This window comes from Microcaecilia unicolor, chromosome 3 (assembly GCF_901765095.1).
Source record: "Microcaecilia unicolor chromosome 3, aMicUni1.1, whole genome shotgun sequence".
In the NCBI taxonomy this organism is placed as follows: Eukaryota; Metazoa; Chordata; class Amphibia; order Gymnophiona; family Siphonopidae; genus Microcaecilia; species Microcaecilia unicolor.
Window position 1 is genome coordinate 193331745 of NC_044033.1, and position 22735 is coordinate 193354479.

Here is a 22735-nt window from a genome sequence, read left to right on the forward strand (position 1 = left end):
TGTTCCAATACTGAGACCCCCCACACAGAGCTCTGCCAATGCACCTTACTCCTGCCAGTATGTCTTCCTGTGCTATATGTCAGTTTTGTGATAATGGTCTTGGGTGGAAGTTAATCCTGATCTAATAATAATTTGCCATCTGACTGTATTTAATGCATATGTTTGATCAGTTATGCTGTTTAACAAAATTGTGAGTTTCAGTTCCAGGCTTATTCTGCCTTGGGTGAATTGGATAGATAGGTTTGAAAGCCGCTTATCCAAGTGGCGTGACCTGTCTGAAAACTGGCATCACCACGTCCAGCTTAAAACACGCTTAGGTTTCCAGAATGTACGATGGTTTTAAAAGGGGTTCCGAGGCCGGCATGGGAAACAGCGCATTTCTGCCATTTTCAAAAGCATACATTGCTTAATCTTTGTGAGCTGCAGCCAGAATCCGCAATGTAGACAGATCTCATGTGCGTAGTTCACATTGTTCCATATTCAAAAAGAGCCCAATGGGATCATTTCTCTTTGAAAGTTAGCTACAACATTTACAAATATTTTCCAGATTCTGAGATTACTGAATTTTTGTTCAGGAAATGCCGAACATTAACACTGGAACTTCCTACAGGTTAAATTCCCCCGTGAACACCAGCTACACAAGTAATTCAGAGCAGTTGTTCAGATAAGAAATCCTCTAATTCAGATCAGAAAATGTTTTCACTCCGCAACTGCTCCTTCCCTTACAGAAGCAAAGAGAAGAGTGGGAGTCACCCGGCTAATCTGGACACGGTGGGGAAGCGGCCACCCCTGCAATCAGCCCAGTCTGACAGTAACTTGCTGACAGGTAACTCTTCCTCCTGTCTCGCTCTAGAGACCAATATTCAGAGGATTTATCCAGTTAACAGCCAGAGGTATTGGAATAAATCTTAGCTTTTAAAATACTCCCTCCCCTTCAGACTGCTTAACAGGCTGGAGACACAAAATGTTTACTTATGTTTCAATAGTTTTTATTGATGATCAACAGGTTAAACAGACCGCCATATGTCTCCCCTAAACAATAAACAACTAACCATGGTTATACATCGGAAGTTAAATCATACAGCTAGATCATCATCAAAGTTTCACATTTTCTCCCCAACCCCATTTCCAACATGTTAAGTCTTTTTATTGGAACCAGTTGCCTCAAAAAACAGACACCAGTATAAGCAAAGCTTTCGCACATATACCACAATATTACAAAAAGTTATGCAAAAAATTCACCCCAACAACTGTCCAAACTGAAAAGATCACTCCCACCCCCCCTACCTTCTCACAACCCACTTGTGAACTTTTTAAATATTCAAAATAAAGCTTCGTGCTCTTGAGGGCATGGTTAACCACAATGGCTCCCATACCATGCGGAACCTCTCTCCTTCTGTGCTGTCCAGGGATTTCACACGGCATCTATCCAGCCGCATTTGATGTATCAGCTGCGCACGCCAGCATGCTAGTGGTGGCATGAGATCTGATCGCCAAGATTTCAGAATCGTGGTAATACCAAATAAAATTGACCACTGCACATATCTCTTAAAGCCTTTAGGTGGTGTCGCAGTAAATTTGTAACTAAAAAATAATATCAGCGGGTCACACACTACAGAACATTCCCACTGTGACTGCAATGAGGAAAGTATGGCCCTCCAAAAGGCCTGCACCCGGGGACAGAGCCAGAACATGTGCCCAAGCGTAGCTGCCCCTCCTCCACATCTTGCGCATGTCCCATCACAAGACTCAGTTATTCTGGCCATTCTTTTAGGGGGCCATGTAGGTTCTCATAAAAAATCTATATAACCGTTCACCCTGAGGGACCGAAAAGTGCATTTTATAGATACTACCCAAGAACCTCTGTCCAGTATCTGTTGTAACTGTGCAGCTAAGATCCTCAGTCCACGCTTTAGTCACCCCTATGTAATCTATTTCCTGGGTTGTGTCTTTTAGTTGCTGTAAATGAAATCTTAAAGGAACAGAGACCTGTGCCCCCAAAGAGTACTGTTCCGTGAGGACATCAATCACGTCCTCCGTGAGATCTGTCCATGTTAAGGAGGACACATAATGTTTTAACTGAGCATAGGCGAAATATTGTGATCTAGAGATACCAAATTCTTCAATTAGCGCATCTAGTGTTTTAATCTGTCCCTCTTCTGTGACTATATGAGACAAATAAATAATTCCTTTGTCTTTCCATTGGCCAAAAACACTAGCCCCTACCCCCGGGGGGAAATCTGGGTTATTACAAATGGGGAGCAGAGGCGTGACTTTTGCACTAAACTTGTATCTCCGACATACCCACCGCCAAGTAGCTCTCATCGGGCGCAAAAGTGGATGTCTTTGGAATGCTCTCGGTGGTAGGCTGCGTCCCGTATGCAATAGGTAGCTAAAGTGAGTCTCAGGGAATACCGCTATCTCTGCCTCTGTGTTAGAAAATTCTGTTGTACCCCGGAACCAATCATTTATGTGACGCATTTCACATGCTATTGAAAGATTCCGCAAGCTCAACAGACCCATTCCCCCTTGTTCCCGTGGGGTGGTGATCACTTCCATAGACAATCTTGGACGCTTGCCCTGCCAGAGAAAGTTCTGTATGAGCCTATTTAAAGCTCTCTCCTCTTTTACCCGCAAAAATAGTGGAAGTTGTTGAAACAAATAGAGCCATCGCGGCGCAATAAGCATGTTAAAAAGTGCAACCCGCCCCCACAGCGAGAGGGGAAGAGCCTGCCACAACCTCAGTCTTTGTTTCATATTCTTTATCATTGGGTCAACATTAATTCGGTATAGCACCGATAGTTCCTTGGGAATTAATATACCTAAATACTTAAGGGCCCTGTCCTCCCATCGCAGCGGGAAATGCCCCCGCCAAGCCTGCTGTAATGTATCATCCGATGCCAGTGCACATGACTTTTGGAGGTTTAATGAAAACCCAGAGAGTCTCCCATAATGTTCTATGGTTTCCAAAGTATATTGTAATGACGTTTGTGGTTCTCTCAGCACCAGCAAGATGTCATCTGCATAGGCCAAGGTTTTCACTTCTTCATTCCCAAGGATCACCCCTTTAATGTTCCCTGTCCCATTTAGTGTCCTGATCAAGGGCTCTAGGGAGATATTAAATAGAAATGGTGACAACGGACACCCCTGTCTCGTTCCTCTGCTAGCTGGAAACCATTCTGACCTGCCCCCATTGGCCACCACCTGAGCACCCAACCCTTTATATAGTGCCCGAACGGACTGAATGAAAACCTCCGGGAATTCTAGCCACTCCAGCACCTGGAATAAGTAGCTCCAGTCCACATGATCGAAGGCCTTGGCCGCGTCTAAACTAACCACCATACAAGGTTCTCTTCGATCAGTGCATTGGGCTAATGCGAGAAGAATACGTCGCACATGTAGAACAGAGTGTCGTTTGGGAACAAACCCCACCTGAGCCGCACTAATCAACTCTGGTATGTATGCTGACATTCTGTTGGCTAAAACTTTTGCCAAAAGTTTGATGTCTACATTGATAAGAGAAATAGGGCGATATGACTCTGGATCGTCTGCTTGCTTGCCCGGTTTAAGTAAAAGCGTAATCAATGCTGTGTTTTCATTTGGAGGAAATTCCCCATCATCTATTACTGTCTGATAGTACTCAAGTAAAGGTGCCACTAGGGACAATTGTAGGACTTTATAGAACTCTCCGGAGAAACCATCAGCACCCGGTGCTGTGTTTGTTTTTAAATCTTTGATAGCCCGCTGTAGTTCCCTCGGTTGCAGGGGTGACCCTAAACACTCACGTACCCCAGGTCCCAGTTTTGACATCCCTGATTTATCCAGGAACTGGTGCACAATTCCTTAGGTGGCGGGGCCATAGGGGCATACACATCACTAAAATGTTTCTGTAACAGTCTTAGTAACTGAGTTGTTTATTATGTACGGTCCCTTGGTTGTCTTTTAAGGCTACAATCATGCGATTCCCCATCCGGGGACCCACCATCCTGGCCAATACCCTTCCTTGCTTGTTCCCATATTTGTGTAGCCTAAATTTGTGGTATAAAAGGTGTTTTTGCGTGTGTTCATGTATCAAGGAATTAACTGTGACCTGTAAGGCTTCATAGCTGTCCCTATGACTTTGAGTAGGGGATGCCATGAACATTTTTTTTACTTTGCTCAATTGTCTTGTCAGATTAAGAATACTGGCCGCTACTTTTTTCTTTCTAGTCGCCACATACGAAATCACCTCCCCTCTCAAACTGCTTTAGCAGTACACCAGAACAGGACTGGGTCAGATCTGTGTTCAGCATTATGCGTGGAGAATTCCTCCCACTTTTGCTGCAAGAAAAGGACAAACTCTGAGTCCTTCACCAAATATCCCGGAAACCTCCACCGTTTCACCATCGGGATCCCCGTCCCGATATCCAATGTGAGCCGCACTGGGGCGTGGTCAGAGACCAACACCTGTTCAATGTCGGCCGCCATGACACACGGGAACAAGGATGCCGAAGCCAATATGTAGTCAAGACGAGCCCATGACCCATGTGCACGGGATCTGTGTGTGAAGTCCCTCCCTTCAGGGTGAAGAGTTCTCCAAGTATCTATCAATCCAAGGGCATTCGCAAAGGAAGACAACACGCTCCGACAATGTCCCCGCTCTGCCCCCCGGCTCCTCTGCCCCGTGCAGTCCACCTCTGTATTCATTAGTGCATTCAGGTCCCCAGCCAATATTATGTCCTTTTCACTGTATGGGAGAAGAGCCCTCATTAGGCCAGGAAAGAAGACTGGGTCTGAGGGAGTGGGTGCATACACCGATAACAAATATATTTCTTTCCCCTGAATATTAAGCTTAACCATCAAATATCTGCCCTCTGTATCCCTCAGAATAATTTCAGAAGAATAAACTAAGTTTTTGCGGTATAAAATAGCTACCCCTCCTCTTCTCCCTCCCGATGATACATAGTCCACCTGTCCCACCCACGTTCTTCTCAGTTTCTCATGCTCTTCATCCGATAATCTGTTTTCCTGGAGACAGGCAATGTCGGCGTGAAGCCGTTTTAAATGAGTAAGGATCTTTGCCCGTTTTATGGGGGAGGAAATCCCCCCCACATTCCAGGTCACTATGTCATATGATGAAGATTTCACTAAGCAAAGGATCTAACATAATTTCCTCTTTATGGATGTAGTTATGAATTTTCACAATAACTGCACGTGGTCTCGATTGCTCCGATTGCAGTCTGCCTAAGCGATGTGCTCTCTCGATACAAAGGCCCCACGACTGTCTGAGAGCGCGGAATTCTAGCTGCAGCCATGTTTTCTAGCCGAGGCCCAGGTTCTTTTCAGGGGTAGACTCGGGAATACCGATGATTCGGATGTTTGACCGACGGGTTCTGCTTTCAAAATCTTCTAGCTTGGCGTTTTGAGCTCGAACTTTCTCTTCAAGTTCCTTAATCACCGGTAGGTGTTTGTTCCAGGAATCTTCCACCTCAGATACACGGTGTTCTAGCTCTGTCGTGCGCTTCGTGTTGTCAGCCATACTCGCCTCCAATTTCTCCAGCTGTCCCGCCAGCGATTCAAATCTAGCATTCTGAGCTGCCCCGACCGCTGCTGTCAGCTGCGCTAGTTGTTTGTCAGAAAACTCCGGTTCCGACTTGATCTTAGCGTCCGCCATCTTGGATTCAGCCGCGGGTGGCTGTTGTTTGTTTTTATCGCTTTTAGCACTTCTTTTCCCGGATCCGACGGGCATTGGGACAAGGTAGGCTTCCATGCACATTAGTAAGGCGCTCTCACCTTTCCAAATAATCGCTGCGGGAGATTTCAATCAGTTTAAAGTGCGATAAACAGAGTGGGAACCTCGGAGCACAGCCTAGCCCCTGCTGCTGCTCTCAGTGCATCACGTGACTCCAAAATGTTTACTTATAAAAAGGAGTGGAGCGAGGATGCCCAGGGAGTGGTTAACTTTACTTGGACAGAGCCAATCTCTGGATAAAGGCAGCCAGTTACATTCAGCGACCAATGTAATTAAAGGCATCAGTTGCAAAGGGCAGACTCTAAGGCTGTTAATGTGCAGATTTTACCACAGAGTCCAATGTATAAAAATATATAAATGTTGGCATCCTGGGACATACTGAAGGTCCATCAAGGCCAGTATCCCGTTTCCAACAGTGGCCAATCCAGGTCACAAGTACCTGCCAAGATCCCAGAACAGTAAAACAGATTTTATGCTTCTTAGCCTAGAAATAAGCAGTGGATTTTCCCAAGTGTATCTTACTAATGGCTTATGGTCTTTTCTTTTAGGAAATTATCCAAACCCTTTTTAAACCCCGCTAAGCTAACTGCTTTTACCACATTCTCTGGCAATGAATTCAAGTTTAATTATACGTTGAATCAGGGGCGTAGCCAGAAACTCAATTTTGGGTGGGCCTGAGCCTAACATGGGTGGGCAGAAGAATTCCACCCTGTCCCACAAGTGATTCGGTCTCTACCTCTCTCACCTGCATGCCATATAGTCTCTCAAACATCCCCCTCCCCCGCATACCTTTTAAGTAGCAGGTTTTCACCAGCAGCCAGCAGAAACTAATACACACTGCTCATGTTGGCCCCACAGCCTTCCCTCTGATGCAACTTCCTGTTTCTGCATAGGCAGGAATACATCAGAGGGAAAGCTGTGGGGCCATTGCGAACAGCATATATCAGTCACTGCTTGCTGCAGGTGAAGATCTGCAATTTACAAGGTATGCAGGAGGGACAGTTGTTGGGAGTTTTGAGCTGGTGGGGCTTGGGGATCCCTGCCAGCCATATCATAGGTGTGCTGCTACTGGGTGGGCCTGAGCCCAAAGTGGGTGGGCCTGGACCCACCCAGGCCCACCCTTGGCTACGCCACTGCGTTGAATGCAGTAATATTTTCTCTGGTTTTGTTTTAATTTACTACTTAGGATCTTCATTGTGTGCCCCCCCTAGTCCTAGTATTTTTGGAAAGAGTAAACAAGAGGTTCATACCTACCCGTTCCAATCCACTCAGTATTTTACAGACCTCCATCGAATCTCCCCTCAGCTAGTGTTCTGCAAGCTTAAGAGCCTTAGCCACTTTAGCTGTTCCTAATAGGTAAATCATCCACCCCTTTTATCATTGTTATCAGCCTTCTTTTTATTTTTTTTAATTCCACTATATCTTAACGGCATTAGCACACAATGTTAGCAAAGAATCCCTAGGTCAGCTGAATGATTACAGGTAACAAGTTGCTTCTCAGCAGAAAGCTGAGCTTGTCCTGGAGCACATAGCTTGCTCGTACTTGCGATTCTTTAAACATTTGCCAAGCTTTCTGCAGAAGCGGATTAGAAGCGAGGCACAACCAGGGTCACTCAGAGCTCCTCAGCCACACATCTTCAAAGTGAACCAGATCCCCTCTGAGGCACGATGCTGGCTCTGGTAGAGCAGTGCTGGGCCCTGAACACACCCAGAGCCTGGCTGCATTTCACTTCCTCAATCTCCCGATTTGTGCTTATAAATATATTCCATTGGCAGAAATTCCTGAATGTAGTGATTCACTCTGAATGTGCTGGCAGAGAGGCGGGTGAGGGGATATGAGGTCTTTGCACATTTGCATGTCTTATCTATCATTCATTCTCTTCCACAGGTAATCTAGACACTCCAACTGCAGAGGAGCAAACTGCCCCTCCCCCGTCTCCCCTCTTCCGCACAGGTAGTGACCCACTGCTCAGGCCCAACACCTCCAAACACAACATCTGCTCTGAGGGGGGGGCACCGCTTAGAGGGTCTGATGGACAGCTCCATTCCAAAGCCCCCCCCAAACCGCTGCGCGTCCCTTCATTAATGCTGACAGAACCTCTGGAAAATGTAGAGACAGAGAGAACATACTGCGAGCTGATCCCCAAAGTACCCACCTCAGCCTGGAGCTACGTGGACCGTCTGAGAACAGAGGAGAAGTGGAAAAGCCGTGCACGAGTGACCGAGACCACCTTTGGGTTCCTTGACACTGAAAGTTCATACGTTCCTCCGACATCCTGCAGTCAGGTCAGCGAGGATCTGAAGAATGATGGACATGAATTTGTAAGGCCACAAATTGAGACTGTATCGTCTTTTAAGCCCAAAAGCTTTAAATCTCTCCTGCTGTCCCCGGAAAACAAGCCATTAGACTCGGGAGCACTGACAGTGCTGAAGGACATTTTCACACAAAGTGACTGCAGGACAACAGCTCTACATATCCTGCAGGAGGACTGCAAGGTAAAGAGAGCCAGCACCTGAATGACCCCAACCCAGCTCAAAACACATTCATTAACCCTCCCCACACAAACACACTCACGCACCACTACCTTTACCTCAACACCCTCACCAAAACCTTCACCACACACTATACTTTACCCCACCCTCACCCCAACACACAAAAACATCTCCCCCAACAAGCTGAACAGTACATTCACCACACACATTTGCACCCCATCCTCACCCAACCCCAGCACACATCATGCATTCACAGCCATGAAACAAATGGTCACACCTTATTCCAGAAACCAAACCCAGGGCCAGATGCATCAACCAAACGTTAAAAAAATCTAAAACATAAAAGTCCCTAACGAATTTGAAAAAACGAAGAATGCACCAAAAAAACAAGTCGCACATGTTCGGTGCGGTATTGAAAAGTACCATGCATTAAAACGGTGTAATCCCCGTCGGTAATCGGCCCCTAAAGCATGCGCATGCCACAAACATCAAAACAACAACAAAAAAAAAACCAAAACACAAACACGTGTTTCGGGAGGGGGCAAAGGCGCTCGTCAGGAGCGTCCTGTATGGACGGCCTTGTCCCCCCCCCCCCCCACCCGAGGTCACAGCTGCTCCCCGCTTCCCCCTGCAGCATAGAAATCCGAACTTTAGCAGCCCCGGCCCCCCCCCCTTCCTCTCTTCCTTTCTTTCGCCCACAGCTCCGCCTCCCGCCATCCTCCACCCCCCCCCCGAGGCCATCGCAGCCACTCCCCCCCTCCACCGGGGCCCCCCCCCCCCCTCTGCCTTACCAGGCCCGCGCAGCGCCTCTCACCTCTCTGTGAAGGCGCTGCATGGGCAAGAAGAACATCTGATCACCGCGAGTCTTTGGGTTACTTACATCAGATGGGGGCGGGCCCAGCTCAGGGAAGGGGAGACGTCCTGAAGACTCGCGATGATAGATGTTCTTCTTGCCCATGCAGTGCCTTCACACAGAGGTGAGAGGCGCTGAGCGGGCCCGGTAAGGCGGAGGGGGGGAGCGGCAGCGACAACCTCAGGGGGGGGCAGAGGATGGCGGGAGGCGGAGCTGTGGGAGAAAGAGAGGAAGGGAGGGGGCCGGGGCTGCTAAAGTTTGGATTTCTATGCTGCAGGGGGAAGCGGGGAGCAGCGGCGATCTCGGGCGGGGGGGCACGGGGGCGGAGGATGGCGGGAGGCGGAGCTGTGGAAGAAAGAAAGGAGAAAGGGAGGGAGGGAGGGAGGCTGGGGCTGATAGTTTTAAGTTTTGTGCTTTTTAATGCAGAGGGAGCAGGGAGCAGCGGCGACCTCGGGTGGGGGGGGGCAAGGACGCTCATAAAGGTCGCTCCTGACGAGCGTTTTTGCCCCCTCCCTCCCGATTTTTTTTTTTTTACATTACAGTTTGGAAGCCGGGCAGCCCTAACGAGAGGTACAGACCTCTCGTTAGCTTTCCGGTGGTTTTCCTGCATTAAGTCAAGCGGTAAACTTTGATGCATCTCATTCCAATAGGGTTTCTAAACAATTTGCTCATCTGCATTCCGTTTTCGTTAGCTACTGTCAAAGCCTTTAATGCATGTCACGGTTTAAAACTTGTTTGTTAAAGGGTTGTAAAAGGGTCGTTAAAGTTTAGTGCATCTGGCCCCCAGAGGTCTGAAAGATTCCCACACATGACTAAACCTAGAAACAATGTATATGCAATTACTTAGTGATCTTTCTGTAGGGATCCTCTACGTTCATCACTAAACACTTGTCTTTGGAACAGGTCATTCGGGTCTGCGGGGTCTCTCCTGAACAGCAGATGATGATGGGTGTTACCTCTGGTCTGGAACTGATCACCTTACCTCATGGACACCAGCTGAGGAAAGATCTCTTGGAGAGGTTCGCCCCCTACTGCTCATCTTATATATTACATCTGCTGTACAGCCCCTAGAAGGCAGGTGGCTGAGGGAAGGGGGCTTACAGGGCTTTTAACCAGCAGAAAGGAGGCATGCAGAGCCTGTGGGGAGGAGGGGGGGGGGCTTTCAGGGTCCATTAAGGGGGTGAGAGGTAGCATGCAGAGCCTGTGAGTATGTGGAGGGTTGCAAGGCAAATGATGTATGTGGGTGGAAGGGGGCTTCAAGCGTGCAAGCAAAGTCTGTTTACATACTTTATGTTTCTTAGCTACATCTGTTAATAAAATACGAGCATACACCTTCATCCTTGCAGGCATCACCTGATTGCTTTGGGGATTGTAGTGGATATACTGGGATGCACTGGTACAGTCGCAGAGAGAGCTGCAACCCTCCACAAGATCATCGAACTGGCTCTGGAGCTGAAAGCCTCAGTCGGAGACCTCTTTGCTTTCTCTGCTGTGATGAAGGCCCTCGAGTTCCCACAGGTGGGTGCATTGCTCTGCTGTCAGGGTAGGAAGAAACAGATACGGGTGTGAACTATTTTTTTTTTCGGGGGGGGGGGGGGGGGGGCCTTAGGTCATAGCAAGTCCAGACAGCTCCAATTCAGCATCTGCTTCAACAAAGAAATGGGAATCCTTTGGCATTTTCTGAGATGTTTCCACGATAAATAAGATCATCATCATCCCAGGGGACAAGAACTGCTTTCCCGATAACGATAAAATAGAACCACACCAAACAAAAAGCAGACCCAAGTGTAGGAAAAGGGGGTACAGAAGCATTACAGAGGCCTTTGGTAGTAAGACATGGTTTTTGGATCAAGGACTAAATGCTATGTGCATTTTCAAACAGTTAGGCAAAGTTAAAAATAACCTAACATGACCTTAGTTTGGCAGAACACAGGATTCACAGACCATCAGGAGACACATGCACTCGTTCAATGGCAGAATCCTTACACTGAAGGCCTCTGTGACACCAATACAGAGTCTGATACAACCACTGGGGGAGACTGGCACGTTTCAAAAATATCAGGAGAAAAACTGTTCAATAACCCATTCTGGAAACACCGAACAGTGAAGATGACGCCAACGGATCTATGTATGGATGAAGGAACCCAAAACAAACCAGCTGCAATCAATATAACCCATTCAGAAAATGCTGTACAGTGAAGATGACGCCAACGGATCTATGTATGGATGAAGGAACCCAAAACAAACCAGCTGCAATCAATATAACCCATTCAGAAAATGCTGTACAATGAAGATGATGCCAACGGATCTATGTGTGAATGAAGGAACCCAAAACAAACCAGCTGCAATATAACCCATTCAGAAAATGCCGTACAATGAAGATGATGCCAATGGATCTATGTATGGATAAAGGAACCCAAAACAAACCAGCTGCAATATAACCCATTCAGAAAATGCCGTACAGTGAAGATTACACCAAAGGGCCTATGTGTGGATGAAGGAATCCAAAACAAACCAGCTGCACTATAACCCATTCTGGAAACACCGTACAGTGAAGATGACGCCAACGGACCTATGTATAGATAAAGAACTCAAAACAAACCAGCTGCACTATAACCCATTCTGGAAACACCGTACAGTGAAGATAACGCCAACGGACCTATGTATAGATAAAGAACTCAAAACAAACCAGCTGCACTATAACCCATTCTGGAAACACCGTACAGTGAAGATAACGCCAACGGACCTATGTATAGATAAAGAACTCAAAACAAACCAGCTGCACTATAACCCATTCTGGAAACACCGTACAGTGAAGATGACGCCAAAGGACCTATGTATAGATAAAGAACTCAAAACAAACCAGCTGCACTATAACCCATTCTGGAAACACCATAGAATGAAAAGGATGCCAAGGGACCGTCATATGATGAAGAAACCTGAATACGCTGAACCAGGATATTTAGCGATAACTGGGATTCCAGGACTGCTTAACCATTACGCATCTTACCTTTTCTGTTAGGTGTACAATAGAAGTGATGCCCTTCCATTCAAGAGCTCAGTAATGCTTTTTTGTCATCTCCCTGATTCTTACACTTTTCTGACTGGTACAGATCTTTGCCTCTAACGGCATTTCTGATCCATATTCATCAGACACTGATGCCTCTGTAGCAGCGCACTGTCCATGCTGAGATCAAGCAGAACTTCAGATTGCCCTGCTCTGAGCCCACACTGCAAATGTACTTTTAACCATCTCCTCTGCTCCTTTTTACAGATTGCACGACTTGAGCAGACCTGGACAGCTTTGCGTCAGCATCACACAGATTCTGCCATTGCATTTCAGAAACAGCTAAAACCATTCATGAAGACACTGAATGAATGCAAAGGTGAGGGACTCCCACCTCATCATGTTTTTCCCTGTTATTCTTCCCCCACCCCAAAGAGACCATCTATCTAGTCAGCTGCTGCCCCCTCCAGGAAAGTAATCTGACATGTCTGTTTTGCAGAAAATGCCACGGTGCCCCTGGGCGATGTCTCAGTGCCTCACATTCTCCCTCTTATTAGTGTGATGGAGGGGACTGAGCTGTGGGATCACACCGAGGAGGGTTGTGAACTTTTGCTGCGCATCCTGGAGTCGGCACGTTTCATGGCAGGGAATGCAAGAGTTTACCAGAGGAACGCTGAGGAAAAACTTGCAGGTGAAGCCTGGGGCTGCCTCTTGAACCCTGGCATAGCTGAACATGAGAACTGGCACTTTCAGATGTTCTTCTCTGTGGGATGGAGGGAAAGCCAACGCACATATGCCCCTGGTTCTTGTCCTCTGGGTCTCGGCAGATTTTACAGCCCTGCCCCAATAGAAATCTCTCTCACCGCCTGCTGGCAATGGTGTTACAGAAGCGCATACGCTGAGCTCTCATGATATCATTTGTGAGAAAATTTTAAAATTTTTCCATCTCAACAACATTCTATAAATCAAGATTTCACTTCTAAAAGCAATGCAGTTTAAAAAAAAAAAAAAAAAGTTTACTTACATGGCTCCATTAGATGCTCATAAGTCAGAGGCAGAAGGTCTTGCATCTTGCATGATTCTACTGACAGCTTTTCTTTCCTTTCACAGGTTTTGAACCCAGCCCACAGCTGCTCGAGGCCTTTAGGACAGAGTTTGCTCTCCGGTTGTTCTGGGGTAGTAAAGGAGCTGAGGCACCACAGAGTGAACGATATAAAAAATTCAATCAAGTTTTGACAGTGCTCTCCCAGAAACTGGAGCCAGACAAGAGACTTCGGCGGTGACGCCTTCTCGTGTGGCGCTGGAGCTGGGGAGGGCCGAGGTCATATCCCCCGCTGGAGGACACACAATTCCTGAGGCCCACTTTTCCCCCTGGTGCAGGATCACTGGGGGCAGAGGGACAGCAATGTCTTTCAGGGAGGCTGCCCTAGAGACACGCAGGAGAGACTTGAGGTAGTGGTTGGCTTCCACATGGCTGCAGAACACTGGATGACTTTGTATTTATTCAAAAGCAGATGAATCCTAGGGGTCCCCCAGGCCACTAATGTATCATCCACCTTGTGCACATACTGCTGGAACTATTCTGTGATTAAAAAGGGTTATTTGCAAAACAAGGAATATTTCTCATTAATGAGTCTCCAACCATCCTCACTCCAGCCACCCACGCACCCTGGTCAGGCACTCCAACCACCCTGGTCTAGCCACCCAGCCATCCGCATTGCACTCCCACAGGTAGCTTCTACAGGGTGAGGCAAGAAAAAGTAACCCCCTAGAGGTTTTTGCTGTTTCCTCAGCAACCACTTGGAATTTCAACATGAAATTTTACACTTTATTGGTTATTACTGTTTGTTTACGTGCTGAGTAGAATGTTACAGACTTTTTAGTGTGACCACTCAGCTTTTTTCACGAGTTCACAAATTTTTGCACTGTAAAAAACTATTATTTGAAAAAAAAAATGGGTTACCAACCTTACCGTACATGTCACAGTAATGTAAACTTTTGAAATCAATAATCTGAATTTGAAGAATTTGTATTTGATAATACAATAATTTACAGATAATTTCTTTTAAAAGCATTTTGGATCAGAACGGCATTATGGGCAAGGTGTCTGTAGCAGACAAAATGAAAATCCAGACGCTGCGTGAACAAGGTTTTGGAGTAAAGGCGATAGTGGCCGTGTATCACCTCAAGAACTGGAAGCTCAGCGCTGTCAAGACAATTTGTCGGTGTGACTGCAAAATTCTGACTCACTGTTGATTATATTGTTCGAATGACATTTTACTGCGTTTTAGCTCTAATATTTTGAACATGCAAAAATCGCAAGGTAGTAACGTTACTATGAGGCTCATTTTCAAAGCACTTAGCCTCCCAAAGTTCCATAGAAACCTATGGAACTTAGCCTCCCAAAGTGCTTTGAAAATATGCCTCCAAGTCAATATCAACATAGCTTCAGATAGTTAAAGGGGCCGTTTACTAAGCTGAACTGGCGTTTTTAGCTCGCTCTAAAAATCAGCTGGCGCTAAACGCTGAGATGCCTCATTTAGCACAAGCTCAAAATGTCAGCACACCTTAGCAAAAGACCCCCTAAATGTTATTTAATAGTAACCTGTTACTTTTTCCTCAGCTTGTAGGTCCTCTCTCTAGGAGTAATCACTGAAGTTCAAAACCTTCAAGCCCATCCCACCCAACCACTAAAAAAAAAAAAACAACTTTGTTGCAGGCCTCTACACCCAAATACTCCATGCCCCCTTCACCCACACACCCTTTCCACACTCTCACTCTCATCCTTTCCAGAATAATACCCACTACTGAAGACAGAAGCAATTCTTCTCTCTTTATAAATTCTGTCAAAGCAAAAATACAGATCTTTCCACAGCATAAAAAAGGCACAGGCTGGTGAGGAAACATTTCGATAAATCACACTGAAAAAGGCCGGGGGGGGCTCAGGATCTCATCTCTAAAGCACAAAGCTGAGATCCGGTGCGATCAAAGAAATACACATGGATTTGTACATAGGTTTAGAAAAAGTGGTATAGTATTGAAAATCCACACACATTAAATAATTCCCTAAAAAATATAATTCATTGACACAGGATTGTATTTGCTTTTTGCAAGGGAACGGTACATTCTTGTCAGAAATATGCCCTCTCGCTTCTGTTTCACAACATAAAGTGCACGACAGTGGAAGAAATATAGCAAAGGAAATCAGAAAGGGGTATTTCGATCCCCCCAGCACGAGAGGGACAGTCAGGACTGGGGTACAAAGACTCCCCACTGATCACTGCTCCCCACCCTCCAAAACCTCTGACCACATGGGAGAAGCAGCCTCTGCCTCGGGGAGAGATTTCTATTTCTGGCTATTAAGTAGTTCACAAGTATTGTCCTAGTAATCACTGATGCATCCCCCCCCCCCCCCCCCCCGTCTCTGCACGGCAGTGTGGCGACGCCACCACTGGTTCCCTGATAATTCTAGCTCATTTCCTCTACAATCTCACCTCATACCTACAGCAGCCCACCTGTCCTTCTCCCATAATCTCTCACGGGCTCCATTAAATCTAGTCTGATGCTTAGAAGCCCACTACATTAAAGGGTTTGTGGTGTCCATCACCAAACTCAGCTGGCAGCCGCCCAGACCCCCAAAGCATCGACTCAGCATGGACAGAGTCCTCCGAGGAAACAGTCAGACCTCTGAGAGCAGAAGCAAAGTCATCAGGCCAAGTCAGGGGACCCTCGAGGCCACACGCAGAGTCTCTCATCCTGCAGGTGTCCTGCTGCGAAGTCTGAGCTCAGACAATGGCTTTCAATTCCTATGAAATAAAGTTACGATACCAGCACTTCTGTATTTTCTCGTACGGTCCATTTGTCCCCTGGGGGCCACATGCCCACCTGGGCTAATAATTCATATCCTGTTGGCTATTTCAGATGGATTTGAACGTAGGATGTGGGAACGTAGCCCTCTGTCCCTTTACTCTTTCGAACACGGGTCCACCCGTCACCTTTGTCCTCTTCCATCAGACTCAGCACCTCACCCTCACTCATGGCAATCGTGCCTTCACCAGACCCTGGGGAACAAAAAAAAAACAAAGACAAGGCATGTTGAAAGTATTATTAACAGAGGACTGACCCTAGGAGGAAACTTTTACAGACAGACCAGAGTGGAGACTACGATCTGAACCAACATCCACTCCATGATCCAGAAACCAGGTTTAAGCTGTAGTAAATTACCGCACAGCAAAGAACAGAAGGAAGTCACACAAGGGGTTGTTGTAATGGATGAGACGACTTCCCTATGAGGAAAGGCTAAAGCGGCTAGGGCTCTTCAGCTTGGAGGAAAGGCGGCTGAGGGGAGATATGATGGAGGTCTATAAAATAATGAGTGGAGGCATGCGATGAAGCTACAATGTAGTAAATTTAAAACGAATCAGAGAAAATTTTTCTTCACTCAACATGTAATTAAACTCTGGAATTCGTTGCCAGAGAATGTGGTAAAGGTGGTTAGCTTAGCGGAGTTTTAAAAAAAGGTTTGGACGGTTTCCTAAAGGAAAAGTCCATAGACCATTATTAAATGGACTTGGGGAAAATCCACTATTTCTAGGCTAAGCAGTATAAAATGTTTTGTACTTTTTGGGGGATCTTGCCAGGTATTTGTGACCTGGATTGGCCACTGTTGGAAACAGGATGCTGGGCTTGATGGACCATTGGTCTTTCCCAATATGGCAATACTTGTGTACTTATATATTCTGTTTCCAACAGTGGCCAATCCAGGTCACAAGTACCCAGTAGAAACCCAGATCACAGCAACATTCCATGCTACCAGTCCCGGGGCAAGCAGTGGCTTCCCCCATGTCCGTCTCTATAGAAGACTATGGACTTCTAATCCAGAAACTTGTCCAAACCTTTTTTTAAATTCAGATACACTAACTACTGTTAGCTTATCCTCTGGCAACAAGTTCCAGAGCTTAACTATTCTTTGAGTGAAAAAAATATTTCCTCCTAATTTCACTGAGTGTCCCCTGGTCTTTAAAATCCAGCTGCGTTACATGTCCAAATGTAAACCGCTTTAAATTGTACCACAGAAAACCAGTACATGAAATACATGACTCCACCAATCCTCTGACAACATTGTATGTTAAGGAGGGCCTTGAATCGAATAGACTAAAACTTCTACAGGACACGAAACACATCTTGGAATCCCTATGGATTGAAATTCCAGGTGTAAAGGGGAAAAGAGTAGTGATAGGAGTGTACTACCGTCCGCCTGGCCAGGATTGACAGATGGATATAGAAATGTTAAAGGAAATTAGGGACGCTAACAAACTGGACAAGAGAATAATAATGGGTGATTTCAATTACCCCGATATTGACTGGGTAAATGTAACATCAGGGAATGCTAGGGAGGTAAAATTCCTTGACGAAATCAAGGACTGCTTTATGGAGCAGCTGGTACAGGAGCCAACAAGAAGAGGAAAAATTCTAGACCTAGTCCTTAGTGGACCGCATGATCTGGTGCAGGAGGTAATGGTGCTGGGGATGCTTGATAACTGTGATTATAATATGATCAGATTTGTTATCGGCTTTGAACTAAATACACACTGGAAATCCAATATGTTAGCATTTAACTTTCAAAAAGGAGACTATGATAAAATGAGAAGAACGGTGAAAAAAAAACAAACAAAAAAAAAACTTAGAGGCGCGGCTGCGAGGGTCAAAAATTTACATCAGGCATGGATGTTGTTCAAAAATGCCATCTTGGAAGCCCAGGCCAAATATATTACATCTATTAAAAAAGGAGGAAGGAAGACCAAATGACAGCCAGCATGGTTAACAAGTGAAGTGAAGGAAGCTATTAGAGCTAAAAGAAAATCCTTCAGAACATGGAAGAAGGATCAGACTGAAAATAATAGAAAACTGCATAAAGAATGGCAAATCAAATGCAAAGTGCTGATAAGGATGGCAAAGAGAGACTTTGAAAAGAAGATTGCATTGGAGGCAAAAAACACCCAGTAAAAGCTTTTTTAGGTATATTAAAAGCAAGAAGCCAGCAAAAAAAAAATTGGTTCGACCGCTAGACGACCGAGGGGTAAAAGGGGCAATCAGGGAAGACAGGGCCATAGCAGAGAGATTAAATGAATTCTTTGCTTCAGTCTTCACCAAGAAAGATGTGGGAGAGGTAACAGTGCCAGAAATGGTTTCAATGCTGATGAGTCATAGAAACTGAAACAAATCTCTGTAAACCTGGAAGACGTAATGGGGCAATTTAACAAATTGAAGAGTACCAAATCGCCAGGACCGGATGGTATATATCCTAGAGTATTGATAGAATTGAAAAATGAACTTGCAGAACTATTGTTAGTAATATGTAATTTATTTTTAAAATCAAGCATGGTACCGGAAGATTGGAGGGTGGGCAATGAAACGCCGATTTTTTTAAAGGGTTCCAGAGGTGATCTGGGAAATTACAGACTGGTGAGCCTGACGTCGATGCCGGGCAAAATGGTAGAGACTATTATAAAGAACAAAATTATAGAACCATGGATTAATGAGACAAAGCCAACATGGATTTAGTGAAGGGAAACCTTGCCTCACCTATTTATTACATTTCTTTGAACGGGTGAATAAGCATTATTTATTTATTTTTTTATTGTATTTAAAAACTTTTATTCTGCTTGATAAAAGGTGAACCAGTTGATATTGTGTATCTGGATTTTCAAAAGGCATTTGACAAAGTACCTCATGAATGACTCCAGAGGAAATTAGAGAGTCATGGGAAAGAAGGTAGTGTCCTATTGTGGATTAAAAACTAGTTAAAGGATAGAAAGCAGAGAGTAGGGTTAAATGGTCAGTATTCTCAATGGAGAAGGGTAGTTAGTGGGGTTCCCCAGGGGTCTGTGCTGGGACCGCTGCTTTTTAACATATTTATAAGTGATCTAGAGATGGGAGTAACTAGTGAGGTAATTAAATTTGCTGAGAACAGAAAGTTATTCTAAGTAGTTAAATCGCGGGAGGATTGTGAAAAATTACAAGAAGACCTCATGAGACTGGGAATCCAAATGGCAGATAACGTTTAATGTGAGCAAGTGCAAAGTGACGCATGTGGGCAGGGCTGTCCCAAGGCAAGATGCCACCTGAGGCGAAGCTAATATGTCGTTGCCCTCCCCCTCAGCCCAAGATGATGCTCCTCACCCCATGCTGAGATGCATCCTCCTCCTGGACAGAGACGCTGCCGCCCCCTTCCTACCTCCAGCTCGTGCGTGACAAGGTAAACACCACGAAAGGGGAGATGCCGCTCCTGAAGAGTGCGGCCTGACGCCCCCGCCTCAGGTGGCCTAGTGGTCGGGCCACCCCTGCATGTGAGAAAAAGAGAAACCTGAATTATAGCTATATAATGCAAAGTTCCCCATTAGGAGTCACCGACCAGGAAAGGGATCTCGGCATCAACGTTGATGATTCGTTGAAACCCTCTGCTCAGTGTACTGCGGTGGCTAAGAAAGCAAATAGAATGTTAGGTATTATTAGGAAAGGAATGGAAGACGTTAGAAAAAGTACAGAGAAAGGCGACAAAATGATTAAGGGGATGGGCCGACATCCCTATGAGGAAAGGCTAAAGAGGCTAGGGCTCTTCAGCTTGAAGAAGAGACAGCTGAGGGGAGATATGATAGAGGTCTATAAAATAATGAGTGGAATGGAATGGGTAGAAGTGAATCGCTTGTTTACTCTTTCCAAAAATACTAGGACTAGGGGACACGCAATGAAGCTACAAAGTAGTAAATTGAAGATGAATCGGAGAAAACTTTTCTTCACTCGTGTGACTAAACTCTGGAATTCGTTGCCAGATAATGTAGTAAAAGCAGTTAGCTTAGTGGGATTTTAAAAAAAGGTTTGGATGGCTTCTTAAAGGAAAAGTCCACAGACCATTATTAAATTGACTTGGGAAAAATCCACTGCTTATTTCTGGGATAAGCAGCATAAAATGTATTGAACCTTTCTGGGATCTTGCCAGGTATTTGTAACCTGGATTGGCCTGTCCCATTATGGCAATACTTATGTAGTTATGAACCCTGTCATCACCATCATAGCCGCAGAATCATACCCCCACCCCCACCCCCACAAAAAGCCCTGTGACCACCATCACCAGGTCTATTTCCACGATCATTTTGATAAATTCTGTTGTCCAGATTAATATGAAGAAGTGGGTCAGAAATTGAATTAAGTGAAATGCAAATGCTGGTACCACACGATCACCAAAATAATTTCATAAGCAACAGAAAGAGACAGCAATGCCCATGGCCAAGAGGGATCATTAGCGCAGTGCACCAGAGAGAACACAATTCAAAGATTAATGAGGGGTGAAGGGCAGGTTACAGAGGCAGCAGAACGGGCTGGGCAACCGGGGCCATGGCTCTACCAGTATTTTGCTCAAGACAATATTGGCAATGAGAGAGGTGGGATTGTGTTCCGCCGCCCCAGGCTTACCTGATGAGCAGAGGAAAGGACGTTCAGAAATTACCTTCAAATGAGTACAGTGCGGTACACTGTCCAATTGGGGATCCTGCCTCTTCCTCAAAGTCTTCAGCAAATTCTGTGTAAATTGGCTGGTTCAAGGGGTCCTGGCTGTCGTCTGAACGAGGGGTTTCGGGACTGTAGGCAACAGAGCAGGAGATGGTGAAAAACACTGGCTTCATGGCAAAACACGGTGCTGCAGCTTCAGGTTTCCCCTTTTTAAAGAGCTCAAATGACTCCTGCACTCTAGAGTACCAAGGGAGGGGGCAGAGAGAGAGAGAGGGAGACAGACAGACAGACAGCCATCACGCGCAGACACACGAGAGAGAGAGAGAGAGAAAGGCTACAAGCGCAGAGACACGGGGGGGGGGGGGGGGAGAGAGACAGCGCACACATGGGGATCGAAAGAGAGAGAGAAACAGTGCGGAGAGACGAGGAGAAAGAGACAGGCACCACACACAAACGGAGAGACAGGCACCGTGCACAGACACATGGAGGGAGAGAGAGAGAGAGAAAGGCTACAAGCGCAGAGACACGGGGGGAGGGAGACAGGCACCGCGCACACCTGGGGATCGAAAGACAGAGAGAAACAGTGCAGAGAGACGAGGAGAGACAGGCACCGTGCACAGACACATGAAGAAACAGGCACCGCGTGCAGATACACAGAGAGGGAGAGAGAGAAAGAGATAACGGGGATAGAAACAGGCAGACAAGCACAACACACAGACACACTGGGACAGAGAGAGGCACTACACGCAAACACATAGAGAGATAGACAGGCACCACATGTAGACACACGGAGGGAGACAAGCACCCCAAGTAGTCACATGGGAGGCACTGTGTGCAGACACAGGGAGAAAGACATAGGCACCACATTCAGACACATGGCAAGAGAGAGAGAGAGAGAGTCAGGCAGGCACTGTATGCAGACACATGGAGACAGCCACATGCAGAGAGAGAGAGAGAGAGAGAGAGAGTCAGGCACTGCACTTAGACAGCCACCGCATGCAGACACATAGAGACAGACACAGAACAGAGAGAGAGGGGCAAGCACCGCATGCAGACAGGGACACAGAATTGCGAACTGTGCATCTGAGTTGTCTAAAATTCTGGGGTAAAAACCATCAGGTCCCAATGATATCCTACTATTTAGTTTGTCAAATTGTTTTATCATTTCTTTCACATTCACACAGATTTGTTTCTGTTCCTTTCAATCTTTATCTACAATGAACAGTTCCCATTATTACCGACATCCTCTATAGCCGTGGCGTCCAAGCTTTTTCTACAGTGGGCCACGTGATCAGAAATCCACGAATGCACGCCACATGAATTTTTCAGCCTGTTATATAGCATGATTATAGTCATCAAAATCTGTGAATTTCTTCTGAAATGGACTTCATGGACACCACATCGCTCTGTAATGCTTCCAAATGTAATTGAAGCTTAATTTAACATGAACATTTATATTTTGCTTTAACCCTCAAGCTCAAGGCAGATTACAATCATAACAAAACATACTAATTAAAGAAATAAAGAGAACATCGATAAAGTACCTCTAAAATCATATCATAACAGAATCATACAAAGAGCAGACTTTACAAAAAACCCCATGTTTTCACTTTTTTGTCTAAAATCTTTATACGAAGAAATGATCCTCAATGCACTAGGCAGAGTTCCTTAGGGTAGGTCCGTGGCCTAAAATAGTTTTACATTGAAGCTCCGATGGTCCTGGTATCACTAATCTCAATTCTGATTCAAATCTCAAGCTCCTCCTAGGAGCAGAGACGCGTACAAAATGACCCAAATATCCTGGTGCCAACCCATATAAAATTTTAAAAACCAATGTTAAAATGTTGAAACCTATCCTCACTTTAACAGGCAGCCAATGAGATTTTATTAGATATGGTTTCACACGGTCTGTGGAACAACCCCCTCCCCCCCCCAAAAAAAAAATCATGTTTACTGCCACATTCAGTATAACTTTAAGTCTAAGAAGTTGCCCATCAGATAGTCCCAGAAATAAACTCTATTCACGTAATGCAAATGGGACAAAATCAAAGCCTATATAATCGCTTGGACAAATTTAGGTTCCAAAAATCTACTGACTCACCTAATCAATTACAGCTAATAACACTTTCCAAACTACCATATT

The 22735-nt window shown here is 45.7% G+C and overlaps 2 protein-coding genes across 5 annotated transcripts in view; one reads left to right on the forward strand and one right to left on the reverse strand.

Moving 5' to 3' along the window:
* Window positions 1–13675, forward strand: part of SH2D3A (SH2 domain containing 3A) — a 36537-nt gene extending 22862 nt beyond the window's left edge. For 2 of the 3 annotated variants that reach the window (XM_030196870.1, XM_030196871.1), the window contains exons 5-11: window positions 729–826; window positions 7620–8227; window positions 9981–10096; window positions 10424–10595; window positions 12352–12463; window positions 12584–12775; window positions 13195–13675. In XM_030196870.1, the coding sequence (XP_030052730.1) occupies window positions 729–826; window positions 7620–8227; window positions 9981–10096; window positions 10424–10595; window positions 12352–12463; window positions 12584–12775; window positions 13195–13367 (1471 nt within the window). In that variant the 3' untranslated portion in view covers window positions 13368–13675. The remainder of the gene's footprint in view (window positions 1–728; window positions 827–7619; window positions 8228–9980; window positions 10097–10423; window positions 10596–12351; window positions 12464–12583; window positions 12776–13194) is intronic. The other variant, XM_030196872.1, reaches the window with a different exon arrangement.
* A 1217-nt stretch (window positions 13676–14892) lies between these two features.
* The window catches only part of TRIP10 (thyroid hormone receptor interactor 10), a 35970-nt gene continuing 28127 nt past the window's right edge, over window positions 14893–22735 (reverse strand). For both annotated transcript variants that reach the window (XM_030196873.1, XM_030196874.1), the window contains 2 exons: window positions 20591–20721; window positions 14893–16145 (listed from right to left, as the gene is read on the reverse strand). In XM_030196873.1, coding sequence (XP_030052733.1) covers window positions 15997–16145; window positions 20591–20721 — 280 coding nt within the window. In that variant the 3' untranslated portion in view covers window positions 14893–15996. The remainder of the gene's footprint in view (window positions 16146–20590; window positions 20722–22735) is intronic.